This window comes from Phaseolus vulgaris, chromosome 3, assembly GCF_051622355.1.
Source record: "Phaseolus vulgaris cultivar YP4 chromosome 3, ASM5162235v1, whole genome shotgun sequence".
NCBI lineage: Eukaryota > Viridiplantae > Streptophyta > Magnoliopsida > Fabales > Fabaceae > Phaseolus > Phaseolus vulgaris.
The window spans coordinates 16,745,596-16,765,954 of NC_143500.1; the positions used below are offsets into that span (position 1 = coordinate 16,745,596).

General features: G+C 39.0%; 2 protein-coding genes across 2 annotated transcripts; one reads left to right on the top strand and one right to left on the bottom strand.

The window, feature by feature from the left end:
- The first annotated feature begins 9,475 nt into the window (after positions 1 to 9,475).
- On the top strand, positions 9,476 to 13,388 carry VTC4 (Inositol monophosphatase family protein). The gene is made up of 12 exons (XM_068607034.1): positions 9,476 to 9,863; positions 9,944 to 9,999; positions 10,089 to 10,139; positions 10,230 to 10,310; positions 10,410 to 10,513; positions 10,588 to 10,672; positions 11,299 to 11,353; positions 11,436 to 11,479; positions 12,470 to 12,538; positions 12,627 to 12,727; positions 12,814 to 12,870; positions 13,103 to 13,388. Exons 1-12 carry the CDS (start codon positions 9,851 to 9,853, stop codon positions 13,197 to 13,199), a joined length of 813 nt encoding a protein of 270 aa, XP_068463135.1. The 5' UTR covers positions 9,476 to 9,850; the 3' UTR covers positions 13,200 to 13,388.
- A 1,159-nt stretch (positions 13,389 to 14,547) lies between these two features.
- LOC137806763 (cytochrome b561 and DOMON domain-containing protein At5g47530) lies at positions 14,548 to 16,858 on the bottom strand. Its single transcript, XM_068607035.1, has 3 exons — positions 15,950 to 16,858; positions 15,260 to 15,514; positions 14,548 to 15,136 (listed from the first exon to the last, which is right to left on the bottom strand). The coding sequence occupies exons 1-3, from the start codon at positions 16,571 to 16,573 to the stop codon at positions 14,810 to 14,812; spliced, it is 1,206 nt and encodes a 401-aa protein (XP_068463136.1). The 5' UTR covers positions 16,574 to 16,858; the 3' UTR covers positions 14,548 to 14,809.
- Between the last annotated feature and the right edge of the window lie 3,501 nt (positions 16,859 to 20,359).

The following is a 20,359-nucleotide window of genomic DNA, read 5'->3' on the forward strand; positions in this document are numbered from 1 at the left end:
AACCCTAACTTATTCAAATGTATGATCTTTACTCCCTGATTACCCTTGCTTTATGATTTTGATGCTCATAACATGCCATAACTGCTCTGGGACTGTTTACGTTTTCCGCATTTTACGTTTCTGGTTTTTGCTTTCTCGCACTCTCTGATTTTCTAGGCTTCAGAGTCATATCATTTTTCCCCTCTAAACCTTTGTATTTTATCTTTTCCTTTTCCCTCTTTTCTTCTTTAGCTTCCTCTCTTAAGATGGCCAGAACCAAAACTACACCAAACCCTCCACCTTCCATTCACTACAAAGCACTCTATCGGTAGGCTCAACCTTCCCATATAAGGATAAGGGAGACTTGTAACTAGAACCCATACTAGCCTTGCCTTACTATACAAGGAAGAGGTCCTTCTTTCTGACCTCGCCCTAGCCGTGTAGAGGCATGGGAGGATTTTAACTAGAAATTGTTTTGTTCTCAACCTTGGCGTTCCCACACAAGAGGGAGGCTCATTAAGAACCATGTTATTCCCGGTATTGGTGTTTCTAACCCTAGGGAGATGCTCGTTTTACTGACCTCGTCCTAATTGTACGAAGGTAGGAAAGGATTTTAACTGTTGAATCATACTACTCTCAGCTTTGGTGAACTCACACAAAAGGAAGGTTCACAAAGAACCATACTATTCCCAATCTTAGCGTATCAAACCAAAGAAGAGGTTTGTTTCACTGACCTCACCCTACCTGTACAAAGGTAGGGGAGGATTTTATCTGGTGAACCATGTTGTTCTCAGCCTTGGTGAACTCACACAAGAGGGAGGCTCACTAAGAACCATACTATTTCCGATCTTGGCATATCAAACCAAAGGAGAGGTTCGTTTCGCTGTCCTCACCCTACCTGTACAAAGGTAGGGAAGGATTTTATCTGGTGAACCATGTTGTTCTCGACCTTGGTGTTCTTACTCAAGTGGGAGGCTCACGAAGAACCATACTATTCCCAATCTTGAGGTTTTTAACCCAAAGGAGAGGTTCATTACTGCACTGTACAAAATACTTCTCTCTAACTGAATAAGTGGAATTTTATTGGGTGACATCGTTAAAAAACCCTTATAAGGGCAAAATAGTGTCCCCTAAAAACTGTGTACAATGCAATAATATTAACTGAAATAAAACTTAAGGTTGGTCGCGTTCCACGTACGAGGGATTGCTCCACCTTCTAAAGTCTCGAGCCTGTATGTTCCATTCCCAAGGCCCTCTGTCACACGGAAGGGACCAGTCCACTTGGGAGATAACTTGTTTTCTAGCTGGTAAGGGTGGGCTTTCCGCATCACCAGGTCGGCGACCTGGAACTGTCGAGGTCTCTGCTTGGAGTTGTACCTGTACTCAACATTTCTCTTCAAGGCTTCTGCCTTGATCCTTGCTTCTTCTCTAACTTCATCTAGTAGATCCAGGTTCACCTTTCTCTCTTTGTTGGATTCTTCAGCCACGAAGTTCTGGAAACGTGGTGAGATCTTCTAGATCTCCACAGGAATCATCGTGTCCGAACCATACACCAAGCTAAAGGGTGTCTCTTTGGTAGTGGACTGGGGAGTGGTGTGGTAAGCCCACAGGATTCTAGGAACTTCTTATGCCCAGGTCTCTTTGGCTTTATCCAGCCTTCTCTTCAGACCTCTGAGCAGAACTCGGTTGGCAGACTCGACCTGCCATTCGTCTGGGAGTGTTCGACTGATGCGAACACTTGCTTTATGCCCAGCTCTGTGCACAGCTTGCCCAACTATTGGCTAGCGAACTGGGTGCCATTATCAGACACCAACCATTTTGGGACTCCAAAGCGACATACTATATTCTTCCACACAAAGTGTTGGACCTTGTGGGCTGTGATTTGCGCTACTGGCTCAGCCACTATCCACTTTGTAAAGTACTCGATGACAACCACGAGGTATTTCATCTATCGCACCGCTAAAGGAAATAGCCCCAGAATGTCAATTCCCCATGTGTGAAACGACCATGGGCTATAGATCAACCTCAGCTCTTCTGGGGGCGCCTTGTGCTAGTCAGCATGTTGTTGGCACTGCTTGCAGCGTTGTACATACTTCGTGCAGTCCTCCCTCATGGTTGACCAATAATATCCCCTGCGAACAGCCTTCGACGAGAGAGCTCGACCACCAATGTGACTCTCGCATATCCCTTCGAGAAGTTTTGCCATAATGCGTGTGCACTGCTCACCACTTACACTCATCAGGGTGGGGTGAGTGAAACCATGTCTGAACAAATCCCATAGACCAAGGTGTATCTGCTCGAAGTTTTCTTGACTACTCTGGCCTCTGTGGGTTCCAGCGAGAGTATCCCATCAGCAAAGTGGCGTTGATAGGGTGTCATCCAAGTCTTTCCTCCTTCAACTAGGAAGACTTGCATTGAATCTTCCCCTGGTAACGCCTGTGTGCTTATTATAGGCGTCTTTAAGGTTTTTTGAGCCAACGATCGATGACTTCTTTTAACACCCTCTGAGGTGCTTATCTGTTGGACTTCTGCTACGTCGTCTGTGGTGGTTTGAGGTGTCCTCAAGGTCTCCTGTGTGACTGTCCTCTGCCTGCCCGCCTTGCCTGAACTGGCGAGCTTTGCTAGCAAGTCAGCTCAGGCATTTTGTTCACAAGGGACATGTACTAACTCGAACACCACAAAAGTCTCCTTCAGAATCTCAACATACTGTAGGTATACGGCCATCTGGGGGTCCTTGGCCTAGTACTCTCCTGTGACCTGCCCTGTTACTAACAGGGAGTCACTCTTTGCTAACAAACTTTTCGCCCCCCATCTCCTTCGCTTGCAGCATTCCAGCTATGAGGGCCTCATACTCCGCCTGGTTACTACTGGCCTTGAAAGCAAACCACAGGGCCTGCTCGATCAACAACTCATTTGGTCCTTCCAAGATGAAACCAGCCCCACTCTCCTGTTGGTTAGAGGACCAATCTACGGAGAGGACCCACCTGAAATCTGCTCCTTCTTGGTATGTGGTTTATGAGGAGAGTTCTACCACGAAGTCAGCGTAAACCTGGCCTTTGATTGGGCCTTTAGGTTCGTACTGCACATCGAACTCTAATAGTTCTACCGCCCAGCGCACCATTCTTCCTGCCACATCAGGCTTTTGTAAGACCTTGCGAATGGGCAGGTCTGTGATCACGATCGCTGTGAAACTCTGGAAGTAATGGCGAAGTCTCCCCGCTGAAAACACTACTGCCAAAGCTGCCTTCTCTATGGCCTGGTACCTCACCTTAGGCCCTTGGAGCACTTTACTCACAAACTATATCGGTCTTTGTACCTGATCCTGCTCTTAGACCAGAACCAAACTGATCACCCGATCTGTGACTGCAAAATACAGTCGAAGTGGTGTGCCAGGTTGGGGCTTGCAAAATACTGGGGGGGTAGCCAAGTACTCCTTCAGTTTGAGGAAGGATTCCTCACACTCCTTGGTCCAGATGAACCTGTTGTTTCTCTTGAGGCATTGGAAATAGGGATGCCCCTTGTCTCCCCTGCTGACACGAATCTGGAGAGAGCGACCATCAGCCTTGTCAATTGCTGCACTTCTTTCACCGAGATCGGGTTGCGCATAGCTATGATTGCAGCGTACTTTTATGGATTCGCCTCTATCCCACGCTCGGTGAGTATGAACCCTAAGAACTTACCTGCCTTCACCCCAAACACACACTTTTCGGGGTTCAGCTTCAACCTGTATCTAGCTATTGTAGTAAATAGCTCTTCCAAATCAGTGACGTGTTGGTCTTTCACCGAGGTGGCCACCATGTCGTCCACGTAAGCCTGGACATTCTGCCCTATCATGGGCGCAAGTACTCTATCCATCAGTCGCTGGTAGGTCGCCCCTGCATTCTTGAGCCCGAAGGTCATCACTTTGTAATAGTAACAGGAGAGCTCCGTCATGAACGTTGTTTTGCATTCGTCCTTGGGATGCATGCAGATCTAGTTGTACCCCGAGAAAGCATCCAGGAAGCTCAGGAGTCTACACCCTGAGGCTCTGTCTACCAGGGCGTCGATGCTGGGCAGCATGTAAGATTCCTTTGGACAGACCTTATTAAGATCCATGAAGTCCACACACATCCTCCACTTCCCGCTGGCTTTCTTGACCAACACTATGTTCACCTGCCACTCTGGGTATTGTATCTCCATGATGTGGCCAACGTTTAACAACTTCTGCATCTCTTCTCCGATGACTTGTCGCCTATCGTCGTTGAACTTTCTCCGTCTCTGACGGACAGGTCGGACTTTTGGGTCCATGGTGAGGCAGGAATGTCTGAGGCTGACCATGCGAAAGCATCCATGTGTCATGCTATGACCTCAACAATCTGGTCCTGTGCTTTTTGGCCCAAAGATCTACCAAGCTTGACCTTCTTACCCCCGATCTCTCTCTTTAGCACCTCCTCTGTAGGCTCAAGTCGTCTCTCCCGGGCGATCTCAAGTCGGGTGACCTCTTCCTCCCTTGGAGATTGGGCGACTCCTTCTTCTCTTGGAGGTTGGGTGGTGATTGAGCAAATTCATCCCTTTGTCTTGAGGCTGTTCTCATAGCACCTCTTGGCCTTCTTCTGATCAGACTTCATAGTGATCACGACCCTTCAAGGGAAGACAACTTCATCTTCATATGCCTCGACAAGGCCACTGCTCTAATCCTGTTCAAAGCAGGTCTGCCCAAAAGAATGTTATATACTAAAGGAGCATTAACGACAAGATACCTGATGTTTGTGGTGCGGGATGCTACACCATCAATGAAGGTCGTCCTCAGCTTTATTTTCCCCCGTACTTCCACCTGATCTCCCGCGAAACCATACATGCATCCCACGTAAGGCATCAACTGGCAGGAGACAACTACAACTTGTTGAAGGTCGACTAGAACATCACGTCGATCGAGCTTCCTTGATCTACCAGGACGCAGTGCACCTTTCTGCCTGTTGTCACCACTGAGATTACAACAAGGTCATTGTCATGTGGGACGATGTCATGGCGATCAAATCCTTCAGCTCCACCCGAAAATTGTGTCTAGGTGGGATGTTCTCTCTTCCTAGCTTCGTATGGCGACTGTGCTCCTGGGGCCCTTTTCTCTGTTGTTGCCTCATGTACCCTCATGGGTTGAGGACAACCTGTTTCCCGAGGTCGGACAGGGCCAATGCTACCACGTTTCTCTGTGACCCGATCCTCCGCGACGATGTGTTCCACAGCCCGATGCCTGATCTCGCAAAACGTCTTTGGGCAACACCTTATCAGCGACTCGCTGAAAGGTCCTGGCAGCACTCCTTTAGTGAAGGCGTGCACCGTCATGGCTTCGTTCTTGGTGTGTAGTTTCACGACTTGTACCCCAAACCTGTTTAAAAACTCTTTCAAGGACTCTCCCTGGTATTGCCTTACGTCAAAGAGATCGTAAGAGATTGGAGGGGGAGCTCGATTAACAATGTATTGTTCCCTGAACAGCGTTGTGAACTGATCGAATGAAGTAATATGTCCGTCAGGAAGACTGATGAACCAGTCCAACGCTGCGCATGCCAACGTACTCATGAATAGCTTACAATACACAGCGTCAGACCCTCTTGAAAGCATCATCTGGGTGTGGAACGTTGTGATGTGAGCCTCTGGGTCCTCTACACCTGTGAAGGTGACCTTCGAGCCCATGAACGTGGATGGTATCACAGTGTCCATGATCACCTGAGAGAACAACATGGGGCGGGCCCACACGGGCAGAGGTGGGGCTCGCTCATCCACGGTGCGCTCTCCTACATTCTGCAAATTCATGTGCAATTCCTCATTGGTTCTGTGCAACTCTTTGTTGTTCGCTTGCGATGCGGCCAGATCAACCTGAAAACGATCTTGGTCGACTCTGGACGCCCCTACCGCCTCCTGGAGGGCGCGTTTGGTCTCTGATAAGTGTCTAATTTCAGTAATATTTCATATTAAAATATAGGCACTTATGAGGATTTATTGCTAATTTACATATAAAATAATCTCTAATTTATGAATTTATACCTTTTTACATTTTTTATGATCTTTATTTGAATAAGAGTATTTTATTCCCAAATTTGGTGTTAATTGCAGATTTCTAAGGAAGATTGGAGATTTGGATTAAAGATGAATGATTTGAGCTAAAAAGATAAAGATAGAAGGTCCCAGAATGGAAAAAGATGCAAAGGAAGATTGGGCCTTTTTTTTATGTTTTATCATTTAGCCCATTAGCGCAACACAATAAACAACCTAACCCTAGAAAACTAGGATAAATAGAGGGCTAGAGGCTCAACCTTAGGGTGCGAGATTGAGAGGAAAACACCATAGAGTGAATTGTAACCAATTGGGAGAATAGAAGGTGCTAGAAGTATGCGTGGCTAATTCTACCCTTTGGGATTGGGAGTAATCTGCTCAAACTCTTATGTATTGAGGTGATATCTTATATATTAATATTCAGTTCTTGATTGATTATTGGTATTGTTATTTTACTTTTAATTTTCCGTGACAAATTGAGAATCTTAAATCTGACCGGGAGGTATTTTTAGGGTTCGGACCTAAACAACAATACTTAACATATTTGAGTGCTAGGAATAGACTTGAAATGTTAATTGCTATTAAACGTCTGAGCTTCGTTCTAAGTTGTTCTTATAATTATGCGAGGGATCGATAGTTAGGGGACATTCTTAAGGATTTTATATGCGAGGAATCGATATAAATGATTTTTATACGGGCATCAATTTCAATCAAAGAACTTAATATTGACATGCTAATCAAAATACTTGAGAGTGAGAGAGATGAAACCTAATCCCTATTTTTCCAATTGAAACAATTAATTCTTTGTCTGTTTTCTTATTGATTATCGCCAACACAACCACTTTCAATACACTTTTAATTGTTTTGTTCTATATTTAGCGATAATTGTACTTGATAATTTACTGTTCCTTGTGGGATCGATATCCGTCCTTAGGGACAATTATTACTTTTGACAAACGCGGTGCACTTGCCGTAAAAAGTCATCAAGTTTTTGCTCCATGAGTTGTTGCATGGTGACGTTGTCCCCTCCTGAGGGCGCAGCAGATCCTTGCATCGTGCTTCTCATATTGTTGGTGGCTCTCAACACAATTGTGAGTGGGACCTAGTTTTATCGGGCCCCACAGTGGGTGCCAAATGCTCTCGTCAGTTGACTCGGTTGTCGGTTGACTCAAACAATAGTCTCTCGCCCCGTTTGTCTCTGTCTGGAATCGAACTTCGTTAGGTAGAAGAACGCTTCACCTGTAAAGACAAAGGGCGCCCTTACGGCCGTTTACACTCCGATGCTCAAGTCAGTAAGGGCTAGAAAATAGTAATGTGTGTAAAGTAGTTTCAGTCTTAGAAACGACGTACCTTGCTAGGGTTCTTACCACCCTATTTATAGGTTGTATCTAAGGTTACTTCTGTGATGTCATGTCTCTTAGTGAGCTTAGGGTTCCTGGGAGAATTTCCTTGCGCAGCTATTACACAATCTCAGTGTAATCTGGCGCATAGGACTTCCATTTTATGGAGTGCATAGATCTAACAACGTAGCCGCCAAGGTACCTACTCATGTATCAGCGCTATGACATCATTTGTTCTGTAGGTGCCCTAAGTATTCACGTGTCGTGCATGCAGTCTTCCCCTGGAAACCTAACCCTAACGGGCCTTAGCGCCTCCAAGGAACACTTGCTTGTGTCGTACCTGAATGTACCATACACACCTCATGCATGATCCTCTCGTGACTTAGGTCTTTTCTAGTATCTGGGTGTTAAGTCATGTTAATTCATATTGTCTGTGGGGCCCAACTTACGTGGCCCACTATCGCTATCAATCCACCGATGTCCGATGTCCAATGTCTTTCTCTGGTGCCGATGACTGAGGTTTGGCCTGTACAGGTAATATAAATGAGTTGAATTGTATTTGAATAGTTTGTTGAAGTACATAAAATGTGATGTTTGATGAGAATTGGTTGTTTGGTTTTAGATGATGATTGATTTAGAGAGCATATATGAGTGAGAACTGTCAATTGAATGTGTAGATTTATAAAACTATAAGTTGAATGAAATTTTAGTTCATAAATATAACAGGTAAAAAATGGTTTATGCATATTTTTCTGCATATCTTGCTCAGGTGAGATAGTTCTCACTTAAGCGAGAATAAAATGAAAAGATGGGGTATTCTCGGGTCCACTTTTCACCCAAGCAAGAAGAAATCTAGCTCGGGCGAAACTTGAGTTGAAATTTTGGATGCTCTTGGGTTCAATCTCGCTCAAGCAAGAAAATTTTCGCTTGAGCGAGACCCATTCTTGCTCAAGCAAGATGATTTTCGCTCAAGCTAAACTCTGTATAAAAAAAATTAAAACTGAAATTTTTACCTTTGCTTTTAAAAGGTTACTTTATTTCTCTTCAGAGCTAATGGAATCATATAGATGAAGTTATTTAGGTGGTGAGAGTCGAAGGAGGTTCATATGAATAGGTAAGTTGTTTGAAAGATAACTAACTTGATATGTTATACGAGTTAACCCTGTCATACTAAGAGAGAGATGATATTTAAATTATTTATACGCATAACTGTGTGATTTTCATAGTGAGATAGTATGACAAGTGCAGGTATCTGAGTCTAAGTTAATGCACGAGTTTTTCGGAAGTAGAATCAAGTGTCTAAGTGTTGTGAGTTAGTAGAAGTCTGATATCAGAAAGATGAATTGTGAATTTGGATAGACACTTGATGATTACGTAGAACTGCATGAGAATTGATAGTTTTACGTGAATATTTAAAGTTATATTTATATTATAAATTTTAAAAATAGCTAGCTTACCCTTGCTTTGTTTTGTGGTTGTTTTCTTTAATGTGTGATGATTGTGTATTTACACGGGAGCAGATGATGGTATAGGTAATAGAACTCCTTAATGAGAAGTTGGATGATGAAATGTTTATTTTCTTTTAAATATTTATTTTAATTTTATGTAAATATTTAATCCATATGAAAAGAAATATATTTTAAAATACTATATAAAAAATTATAAACATGTTTATATTATATTTATATATTTATTTTAATATTTCATTCAATTATGATTATTAGATATAGAAAAAAATATAGGAATATTACTGTGTGACTGGCACATCTTCTATGGATTTATTGTAATTCCTTGAATTCATACCATATCTCCTAAAATGACTAGTTTAATCTTAATCTTCAAAATTTACATTTGTATATATTAATATAAAATTGTGGACTACAATTAAATTTATTAGTTGTGGGTTAAAATTGTTTACTTTTAAAAAACTAAAAAAATAGATATAACTTAAATTATTATAAAAACTAAAATTATACATTATAAAAGTAGGCCCTAAAAGTGTATAAAAAACATTTTGCTCCCTTTTTTTCTTTGCCTCCCCGCTTAATCCATATCACACGGGATAATTATAGACAACAGTTTCTGATTTGGATTATATAAGTGCTTAGTGTTGAATCCAAGGAGACGAATAGACGAAATGCCACACTGAGGAAGCTTCATGAGAGAAAAAACCATTTTTTCTTCTTCTCATTCACGGAATAGATAAGAGAAAACGGAGAAATCTCACCCCACAAATTCTCAAACATCTTTGTACCCTTATATTCCATTCAGCATTGAGGAAAATAATAAAACATGAGAAATTGAGAGACAAATAAACAATGACAATAAATGTTCATAAAGTGTTATTAAGAAACATAAAAAGTAAACAGAGGTAAATGAAGTAAAATCCGCAAGAGGAGAAAATAGGAAATGGAACTGAACATGCTATATAACTGGGCTTCTGGTTCAGAGTGCGAGCAGTATTGGGTTGAAGTTCTCACTCTGATTTGCGAAGGAACAAAATGGGTGATAATGGTACGATTAGGAACGAATCATTTTAATAATTGCGTATGTTAAATGGTATTGCATTCTTTTGATTTTCATTGCAAACACAGATTCGCTCTCGCAATTCCTCGCATCTGCTGTCGACGCTGCTCAAAAGGCTGGTGAGGTCGTTCCCCACTCCAATCTCTCTCACACTCTTTGTTTGTCTCTTTAGTTTCATCTCTTTTTGAACATCAAATACGATTTTCATTGCAGATTATTCGCAAAGGTTTCTATCAGACCAAGAACGTGCAGCACAAAGGACAGGTTTCTGCCTTGCCTTCATTTCTAACTTGGAAATTTCCACTGTAAGTAGACGATCAAAGGTACAATAATAACTCTTTTTACCTTTATTAGGTTGATTTGGTCACTGAAACTGATAAAGCATGTGAAGATCTCATATTTAATCATCTCAAGCAACTTTACCCCTCTCACAAGGTTCATTCACCTCTCCCTCAACTTTACACCTAATCATTTTTTAGTTGGCCTTGCACTCTATATCTTCTCAACGTCATTGTGATTTCTTTTCCTTTTTAGTTCATTGGGGAAGAAACCACAGCTGCTGGTGGCAATGCAGAACTGACTGATGAACCCACATGGATAGTTGACCCTCTCGATGGAACTACTAATTTTGTTCATGGGTAAATATTGCTTTGATGTTTTAACTGATACATTGGCTTTTCCATATGGACTGATTATACTTCTGCCTTTTTAGGTTCCCTTTTGTTTGTGTATCCATCGGTCTTACAATTGGAAAAATTCCTACAGTTGGTGTTGTTTACAATCCTATCATTAATGAGGTGAGAACCTTTCTTTGGAACCACTGTCTGACCACACCGCCATTCCAAATTTCCTGACGTTTGAAGCATATGTATTATTCAATGGTAAACGTTATTATAATTAAACGAATCCTATCTTCTATTGGATTTTTCATATATCGTGTAGATTTTGGTATCTTTCTCTTCTTTGAGATTAAACAGGTAGAATCATATTAAAAAAGATAGACCCAAAATTTTCAAATAATATGATCATGTGAAGGTTCAACATGAGGGAATAGTTATTGTTTTTATTTTTGGTTACCATGAAAATTCAGATTGTTGGACAAAGCTTTCAATCAATATGTTCTCTTCTGTTATAAATAGTATTTCAATGACTTTAACGTATTTGTAATGGTTCGTTGAGGACTAGTGACATTGAAGTAATTGATTTAGGAACCAAAATCTATAACTTACTTTCTATTACTAATATTGGTATTGGTATGGAGAGGTTAATTGTTTTTGTTAAAGATACACACCAACTATATATATGACTAAATTATAATATATAAATGGAAGCAAATCTTAGTTACAAATTGATTTTAAGAGTTTTTATTTGTTTTCCCCCCTTCCTTGCTATGAAAACTGAAGTTTTAGAATGGCACATGTAGCTTTTCACTGGAATCCGTGGAAAAGGTGCTTTTCTGAACGGAAAGCCTATAAAAGGTGGATCTTCTGATCTCTGTCTTTTGATTGTTATCGTTAATGGAGTATAGTTACCTCATGGATATTGCCTTGAATTTTTCAGTATCATCACAAACTGAACTAATGAGCGCTCTTCTCGCCACAGAGGTATTTCAAGTTTGTTAGAGTTGATTTTGTGAAAGTTTTGCATTTATCCTTTTTCTAAGGATCAATGGTATGTGTTCTGTTCCACTCGCTATCCTTAATGAGAAACATTCAGTTGGGATAATTATTTGCTCCTGCATATCAATGTCCAATAGCCCTGCAGTTCTTTTGGTTAATAAAAAAAAACTGCAGACTGCATTCTGTCTGTTATTTGGTCTAAGCACCTATGCGAGCATGCATGTATGTATGTGTGTGTGCCATTACGTGTCAATCTTTATCTACACATTTGTATTCTCTTTTCAGTACCTTGCATCTGCGTCATGAGCTGTGTTAGAGGATCCATATAAATCATGATACTCTCCTTTTATTTTCCAAATAGATTTGTAACCTGACCATTTTGAATTTATAAATGCTGTATGCTCCTCGGTCTTTATGTGTTGCTCTGGTTATGTTTCTTTTTCTACTTGCCTCTCAAGTACTTCAAATTATAAACAAATGCCTCGTATGTACATTTCAAAGCCTTTCTATTTGTGAACTTGTGCAAACCTAGAAGGTACAAAATCTAAACATTTCCATCTATTTTGGTAATCACTGAGACACGATGAAGAAAATATAAGAAAGTAACATAGGAATTAAAATTTGTCTTTTTTGGGAGTTACATTGTAGAAACTGCAAATATGATCATTTAGCAGATTTTGATGTCAATGTCATTGCTAAGTTTGCTTTAAATTGTATTCCAGGTAACCCATTCATGATCTCATATATTATTGCCATCTATTGTGCAAAAAGAGTTGTATCCTCCCCAGCGACTTTCACCTTTTGTCCCTGCACATTTTTATTTAATTGCATGCAATTCCAGTCCTCGAGTATAAAAGTTATCATATTTTTGGGATACTAACGTGAAAGGGATGACTCAAACATGTGTCAGTTCCCTGTAATGTTTTAAATCAAGACAGATTTGAAATTCATTAAGTTTTATTTCTGAAAGTGCAGATTGGAACAAAACGTGACAATTTAACAGTAGATGTCTGTACAAATAGGATTAATAGCTTGCTTTTCAAGGTAAAATGAGGTGTTCTTCTTATTCAAATCAATCGGACTAAAGCTTGATATTGTTACATCATTATAACCATGCCTTTAATCTGATTAGGTGAGATCACTCAGGATGACTGGTTCCTGTGCCTTAAACCTTTGCGGTATTGCATGTGGAAGGCTGGATGTATTCTTTGAACTTGGCTTTGGAGGTCCTTGGTAGGAATTTTAACATCCCTCACAAATGGTGGGTATTATGATAATATGATCTGTTCCTAGATTAACAGTCTCTTCCTTCTTATTAGGGATGTGGCAGGCGGTGCGGTCATTGTTAGAGAAGCTGGAGGTGTTATATTTGATCCGTAAGTTCTGTAATTTGATTCTCTTGTTCTCTGTTCTAGACTGTTTGCACTGTTAGATGGGTAAGCTATTTTATTACTTGCATTAATCTTCATCTTGTGGGCATTTATGTTGTTATGGTTGGATGTACATACAATATGGGAAGTCCTTTCTATTCATTCGGAAGTATAAAAACAAACTTGGATGCATATGCTTGAAAGATTGTGTCAAGATCTGATGGTTCATTTGCTTCAGGTCTGGGGCTGATTTTGACATCACATCTCAGAGAGTAGCTGCTTCCAACCCTTTCTTGAAGGATGCCCTTGTTGATGTTGTGCGCCAAAACCTGTGAGAAACCTGCAATTAATAAATGAGACCGGAGAAATTTAGTCAGCCTTATCTTAGTTCGTTTCCCTTTTGTTAAAATGCTTTGTAGTGTGGATGCGTGACTTCAATCATTTTTCTAATTCTTGTATAACCTTACCAAAATTTTAGTATTCTATTCTCTAATTCAAAAATGTCAGATAGTTTAACCGTGCAACTTAATTTAGAATAATGCCATCTCATTGCCTATGCCGATCCTAAGAAACTTTCAACTTGATTATATTCTGTTTGTTCTCATCTTAACTCCTTTTGGATTTCATTTTTTTTAATTATTAGACGGCTGAGTCTTTTGGTAGTTGGTATATTTTAGGTAGTTGTATAGTCATAAAAATAATAAAAATTGACAGAAATTTGAGAAAATTGCAAGTGGTAAGTTATCTACTATTATAAAGTAAGTTGGCGTGCGTATCTACATCCGGCTGGACCGTGTTTGGTTTACATTTTCATAACATATGAACAACTGTGATTATATAAAATATAAAATGATTGGTCTAGTCTTGTGTCGAGAGAAGAACAGAGAATTATAAAAATCCATTATTCTTGGTGGATGTTGAGGGAAATTGGAGAACCCAATGCTTTGCTTTTAGTCTGACCAAGTCTATTCAAATTCAGGACGAGTCAATGATTGTGCCCCTAAATGTAATGTATTCAAGGAATCTGAGCTGTGTGCTTTAACGTTGAACTGCTACTTATTACTATAATTGAATCTTAGCCAATTTTTAATAAAATTGAATCAGATGAGTTGTTTCAATCAGAAAGAAAGAGCTTTATATTTTTCGCTTCGGTCATTTCTTATTATTTTATTATTTTGTTCAGTTGCATTTCTGAATCTTTATGAATTTATTGAATAGCAATCCAATTATAGACTGAGTTCCTATGGTATAATCTGGGACTTAAAGTGTGTTTTACATATTAATAGTTTATTTTCAAGAATGTAAACATGGAAATGTTCTTTCATGCTTCGAAAAACTATTCTTAATTATTATTGATTCATATAACTCTCAATTTTAGCATATTTTTTCTACATTTCCATTCCCAAAAGAGGGTTGTGAAAGTGCTATTCTCACACAAATATGAAAAGTGGGATGTTCGTATTATTATGTCGAACACGTGTAACTTCCATTTTTACTTATATTTTATTTAAATTATTTTAAATTTTAAAAACTGTTTTAAAGAATATCAGAATGTAACCAATGATACTGTTAAATATCCTTCTTTGGCGTCGCCAGAAGCCGAAGAAAGAAAGAAAGAGGTTGCTCCCGTGGAACGCAAAAGATATTTGAAACTCAAGATATGTAGAAGGAGTAAGACACAGGTAAGAAGTAATTAATCATAAATACAAATATGAAGTAACAGAAACCGATACAACCTAAGTGCAGTAACAGTATAAATAAAACAAGAACCTGAAAGTCACTTTCCTATGAAAGAATAACCTCAAAACTGAGAGTCTAAGCAGCTGGAGTACTCCCAAATACCCTCAACATTATACAAAGGAGTCCAACGACAAAACACACACCGGTAGAAGTAGTAAGAGGCATAAAATCACAAAACAAACCAATATCTATCTGGCTACATATCCTACGCCTGCTGTGGCCTAGAACCAAACCCATTAACACCATTTTCTCCGTGTGGCAACTTGTTCTCTGACCTTCTCCTCTTCAACACTATGATCCATGTGAAAGCTTCCAAAAACACAGCAATGCCACCCAATGCTCCAATAATACCAATGTACGCATGCTTCCAGTTATTGTAGCGATTCCCTACGTAATTTTCCAAGGTGTCGAACCCTTCGAAAACGTTGGCGATACTGAGGGATATGGTGGCGTATCCGACCAAGTAGTGGTAGGCATTCCAGTACACTCTGAATTTATGGTCCTTGTTGGGCCTCAAGAACAGCGCAAACACCTGCATCCAATTATACCACATGTAGCTTTCTATCAGTACCATCACACACTAGTATAGCATCACAGAAAGGACACGACTTAAGCATATATTGCTTAAGGGTGTCATAACATGAAAACCTCGTACCTGAAGAGTTCCAAGGCAGACGAGGACAATAGCAATCGTTCTGTGAGTGTCGTATTCAACACCCTCGGAGTCACTGCCGAGTTTGAGACCGGTTCCGAATCCGGAAATACCTACTATGTATGCAGAGGCTTGGCAAGTGATGTGAAGATAAAACCAAGCAGGGTCTGCAGATTTGAACACCTTCAAGTACCTCGCGATTATGGCACCCGTTGGCATCAATATGCCCCAGCTCACCGCATTCAGCACTCCATGGGTCTGAAATTAATAATCTCCACACTCAATACATCTCTACTCAAACACCAAAGTAAACTTCTGAGCCTATTTGATTCCCTCTCGCTCTCTTGTTTTGAAAAACTGTTTTCTAAAACAATTCTATACAATTAATTTCTTATCCAAGATCTACTATGATTTGAAAATTGTTAAGAAAACAAAAACAATTGAGAGATGTTGTTACATCCTCTCCTGTTTTCTTCAAGTTTTGTGTTCAAATGCTCAAAAACAAAATTTAAGAAAACAGAATTGACATATTCACCTGACAAACACTTTCAAATATACCCTCTATTGAAATAAACTTAAGAAACAGATAATTGCGCTTGAAAGCATGTATTTTTTAATAGATGGACACTAAAGGAGTCATGTCATTGTGATGCATGATATGATCGAAAACATTAAGCAAAGACTGGTGATTACGTTTCTTCTTTTTTGGCGTGAATTCCCATTTGTCTGAGTGGAGGAACCGGAAAGAAGATTCAACGTTTCCTTGGAGTTTTGGTGGGAAGTCTCGTGGCTATGCTCTTGAGGGGTAGTGCCAGAGAGAGGTCCATCCTGCCAGACGTGGACGAAGGAGGTGGTGTCGTTGGGAAGTGTGAGAGTGGCGAAAATGGTGACCTCGTTGTTCACAAAGGTGGCACTCAACCCCGACACGGGATAACTGATTGCCCCCTCTTCCAACTGCGTCCTGGTGCTCACTATGTTGGAGGTATAGACCCTTGGGCTTCCATTTGACTGAGGAATGGCCACCAGGGCCTGGGCTCCAATCATGGCTGGTTCCAGAGTGTTGGTGGGATTGATGGCCCATGCCACCCACCTGTTTGTTGTGGTGATTCCTGCGTGTACGAATGCTATCTCCAACTTCCCACTCGCCTGGTCGTATGTCCAGTGCAGGTACGCTGTCAACTGTGGAAGATCACGACATGTGGCAAACAACCTGTTAGAGAATGTTTGGCTTCCACACGTCTGGGCCGAGGATGTCACAACCACGCTACTCAAAACACACAAGGCCAACACCAGCCTCAACATGCTGCCCATCAACATGTCTGGTCGTGTAATCTATCTTAATTGCTGCCAATCTGTGAATGACTTGACAAGTTGAGAAAGTGTATCAACGAATTTGGTACCAAATGGGTTTTGAGAATTGAAAAGAAAATTTGTTTCTTGTGATGCAAACAACAGCTTTGAGGTGGAGCAGGTAGTGGAGATGATGGGTTGAGGGAGATGGAAAAGGAGGGGTGAGTTTATTTATAAGATAAGAGTTGGTGGGTTTTGGCAGTTGAGTTGTTTAATGTGCAAGAATTACAATGTGGAAGGACGGAAGGTAGAAATTAAAAAAGAGTTTGAATAGGTTTTTATAATGTTGAAGTTATTGACAAATTAAACAGTAGATAAATTAATCAGGAAATCTTCCTTCCAAAGCAATCATAAGAATTAACTATCCCTTTTGGGAAGCTTCCTTTCCGTGTTAAGGTTAAGGTGGTTTGATTTTTTCCACCAAGAATGCTTCCCAAGTTTAGCTCTGCATCTATCGTTTTCTGATCACTAAGCTTATACATCAATTTAACAAGCTCCATCATGAGTGGAGCCTGCATGTAGAAGAGGACCACTCTTTCCACCCCAACGTGCCAGAGTAGTTGCACGACGTGACTCCATAGATACCTTTTTCTTTTGTTGCATTTAGTTTAAATAATTGTTTCCAAATATTATTTTTTTTATACTGGATTCTTAATTAAACTTTTCAAATTTAATTCTTATAGTCAACTCTTCATTAAACTTTGGAAAACATTTAAGGATTTTGTCGTTTTTATACGAAACACTACACCAAAATACTAAGGCCCGATTTTCTTTTAAGGATTTGTTGAATGAAAATAAAGTCTCGCATATGATTGTCGAAGCACCCTACAAGTTCGTACGTCACATACAGAAAAAGAAGAAAAAAAATGAATAGTACATATATATAAGTAGATATTGCTACTACTGTTCAATAAATACATCACAGTTGAGAAAACTATATGGATGGAAATGAAAATTTGGAGTAGTTTGGGAGAGATCAAACTCGAAAGAGTTTATAAGAACTTACGCTCAATTAGTTAAGTAGTAGTTTTTTCATATGATGGTTGAAAAAGAATTTTTTACCAGTTAAATTAAATTAATTTTGATATTAAATTTAAGAAAAAAAATCAAGAAGTTGAACTCCCACTAGATAAGTATTTCATTACTATGGAGAAATTAGGTTTACGGTTACTCATATTTTTCGTGGAGAGAATGTGTCTGCCGATAAATTAGCTAATTTATGGTTTATTCATAAAGAATCTTTTTATTGGTATAATAGGCGTTCATCTAGTTTATTCTTATAATTATTTATGAATAGATATAGTCTACCTATGTATCGTTTAACATATAGGTTTTTGTCTAGTCCCCTATATTTTTGTATTTTTTTTAATAATAATTTTTTCATGTGATGGCAAATGATTGTTGTTACTTGAGTATCAGTCTAGCTGAAATCTCAAGTTGCATAATGATACCTAACATAAAAGTTTTTATTTAAAAAAAAAAACTCTCACTAGACAAGATTAAGACAATATTTGTAGCTTAACACGAGCGAAAACAACTCCTAATATATAGATTAATAATTTCTAAATAATACTTTCCATTCATAATAAACTATAAATTTAAATACAAAAATAGATTAAAATTTTCTGGAGAAATTTGTCGATTTAAAAAAAATATAGTTCTATTATAAACTAAACATTTTTTTCTTTATTATAACTCTTTTAGGTATTATTATTAAGGGAAAATTTGTTTTAGTTATTATTTGTTTTGAAGTTTAGAGTTCTTTTATGCTTGAAAAGTGTTGTTCCCGTCGGTTGACCTAAAACGTCTTCGTGCGTCCACGAAGATCTCGCGTCCAAGAATCCCTCCGTCCCTACGTGCCTTTCCTCCTATGGAATCACCTGAAAACAAAGAGACAAAGGGCGCCCTTGCGGTCGTTTGCACTCTGACACTCAAGTCAAACTCTAGGGCAAAGAAACACCAAAAAACTCTAACTCTGAGAGCTTTTGTGTGTGTGTATTCTCTCTGTGTGTTACTTGCATTAGAATTGTGTACCTTGTTGTGTTGGTTGTTACCCTTTATATACTCTAGTGTTTCTGCCCCTTTCGCTAACTGTAACTTAGGCTTACTGTAGGTGCGTCTTAGCGTCACTATCACCCACTCTGAGGGCCATCTAGTGCGTAAGACTCCCTTCCCGGAGTGCAACCTTCACGGGATGACCACTTGGGTGCCAACTCATGCACCCAATCTCTGGGCCATCCGCCCTGGGAGTGCCTTTAGCTACTCACATGCCATGCATGCAGATCACCCCTGGAACGTGACCCTTACGAGTCGTCTCTTTCCCAGTGGCTCTTTGATTGTGGCACACCCTACCGCGTCGTCCACACCCCATGCATGGGGGCTCGGTGATCTAGGCCTCTCCCTTACTGAGTGTGGCTTGGAAACCACCTTTTTCGACCCATCTTTACTGTTTAGGGTTACCAAGGTCCGAGGCCTCCACGCCCTACACCTTGATGCTGCCCCCTCCTCGGCTACCCTCACTCGTGTGTTTCGCGAGACACTAGCCTGTCCTCCCAGCCTCCCAGTGGACCCAGCCTTTGGGGCCCCACCATAACTGCGGTCAACGCCGAGGTCCGAGGATCGTCCGGCACAAGTGTATTGAAGAATTAAAGAAAATGTGTCTTAAGGAAGAAGATTTATATAAAATGTCTTTCACATCAACTCCTAAAATTATATTGGTATACCAGAATCTTAAACCACTTTCTTTTTATTTTATTTTTCACACACTTTGATTTTCATAATTTCTTACATATTTCAAAATTATATTTCATTTATATCCTTAAAATGAATTGAAATAATTAAAAATAATATATATTAAAAAATGTATATTTATAATATAATTTACGTATTTAAAAAATACTTCTTTCTATCATAAAACCTAATTGTATAAAAATAGGCATTTATCTTATACATAAAATAAAATACTAGTTAGGTAAATATCTTCATCATTATTTTGAGTTTTGAAATATAAATTTAATGTTTTTTTAAGTGATGTATTATTACGTGCAGAATTTGGGAATCTGCTGAAGAAACAGGCACACTAAAAGTGAAGTGGTCATTAGCAATAGAAAATTCTTAAGAATGAGTCTACGAAGCAATTAAAATTGAAGAATTATGATTACATGGTTTAAGAATTGGAATCCAATTTGGTATGTTGGTAGCACTATTGTGTTGAAGATCTTTATTGATTGTTGTGTTGGAGATCTCGTACCTTTTTTGATAAATAAGTATATTTTGTAGTATATGATTAAATATAAATTTTATTTCATAAGTTAATTTTGTAAAATTAAATTAAATTTAAAATTTACAATTTAATATGGTATTTATAATCTATTATAAATAAAAATTTATTAGATTTATTAAATTTTATGGAGATTATCCATAAATATATAATATTATAAATTGACAGGTAAAAAAAAGTGTATTAAAAATTTTACATATCTTAAAAGTAAAATATTATATAATATGTAAATAAATAAAATCTTTATTTTATAAAATGGAGTTAGATTATCTAATTCTTAATAATTATGCAATTAAAATTGGTTCCATAACTCCAATCATCTTCTAAGTCAAAATTGTTCACCTTTTCGTTCTGGCACGTTTTGCTACTTGCTATTACGCTGTCGTTCTTCTATATTCCCCACTGTACATATATTATATTTTATATGTATGAATATTTCACACGTGAAATTAAATAACGAACTCATCATTTGA

Bases quoted from the DNA above. Each gene is read 5' to 3' on its own strand.
- VTC4 (XM_068607034.1), top strand. The intron at 10,140-10,229 runs GTTTCTGCCTTG...TACCTTTATTAG, and splicing joins ACGTGCAGCACAAAGGACAG to GTTGATTTGGTCACTGAAAC. The intron at 10,514-10,587 runs GTAAATATTGCT...CTGCCTTTTTAG, and splicing joins ACTACTAATTTTGTTCATGG to GTTCCCTTTTGTTTGTGTAT.
- LOC137806763 (XM_068607035.1), bottom strand. From the start codon at position 16,573: ATGTTGATGGGCAGCATGTTGAGGCTGGTGTTGGCCTTGTGTGTTTTG. The intron at 15,515-15,949 runs GTAATCACCAGT...TATTAATTTCAG, and splicing joins CACGCCAAAAAAGAAGAAAC to ACCCATGGAGTGCTGAATGC. The intron at 15,137-15,259 runs GTACGAGGTTTT...AATTGGATGCAG, and splicing joins TCTGCCTTGGAACTCTTCAG to GTGTTTGCGCTGTTCTTGAG.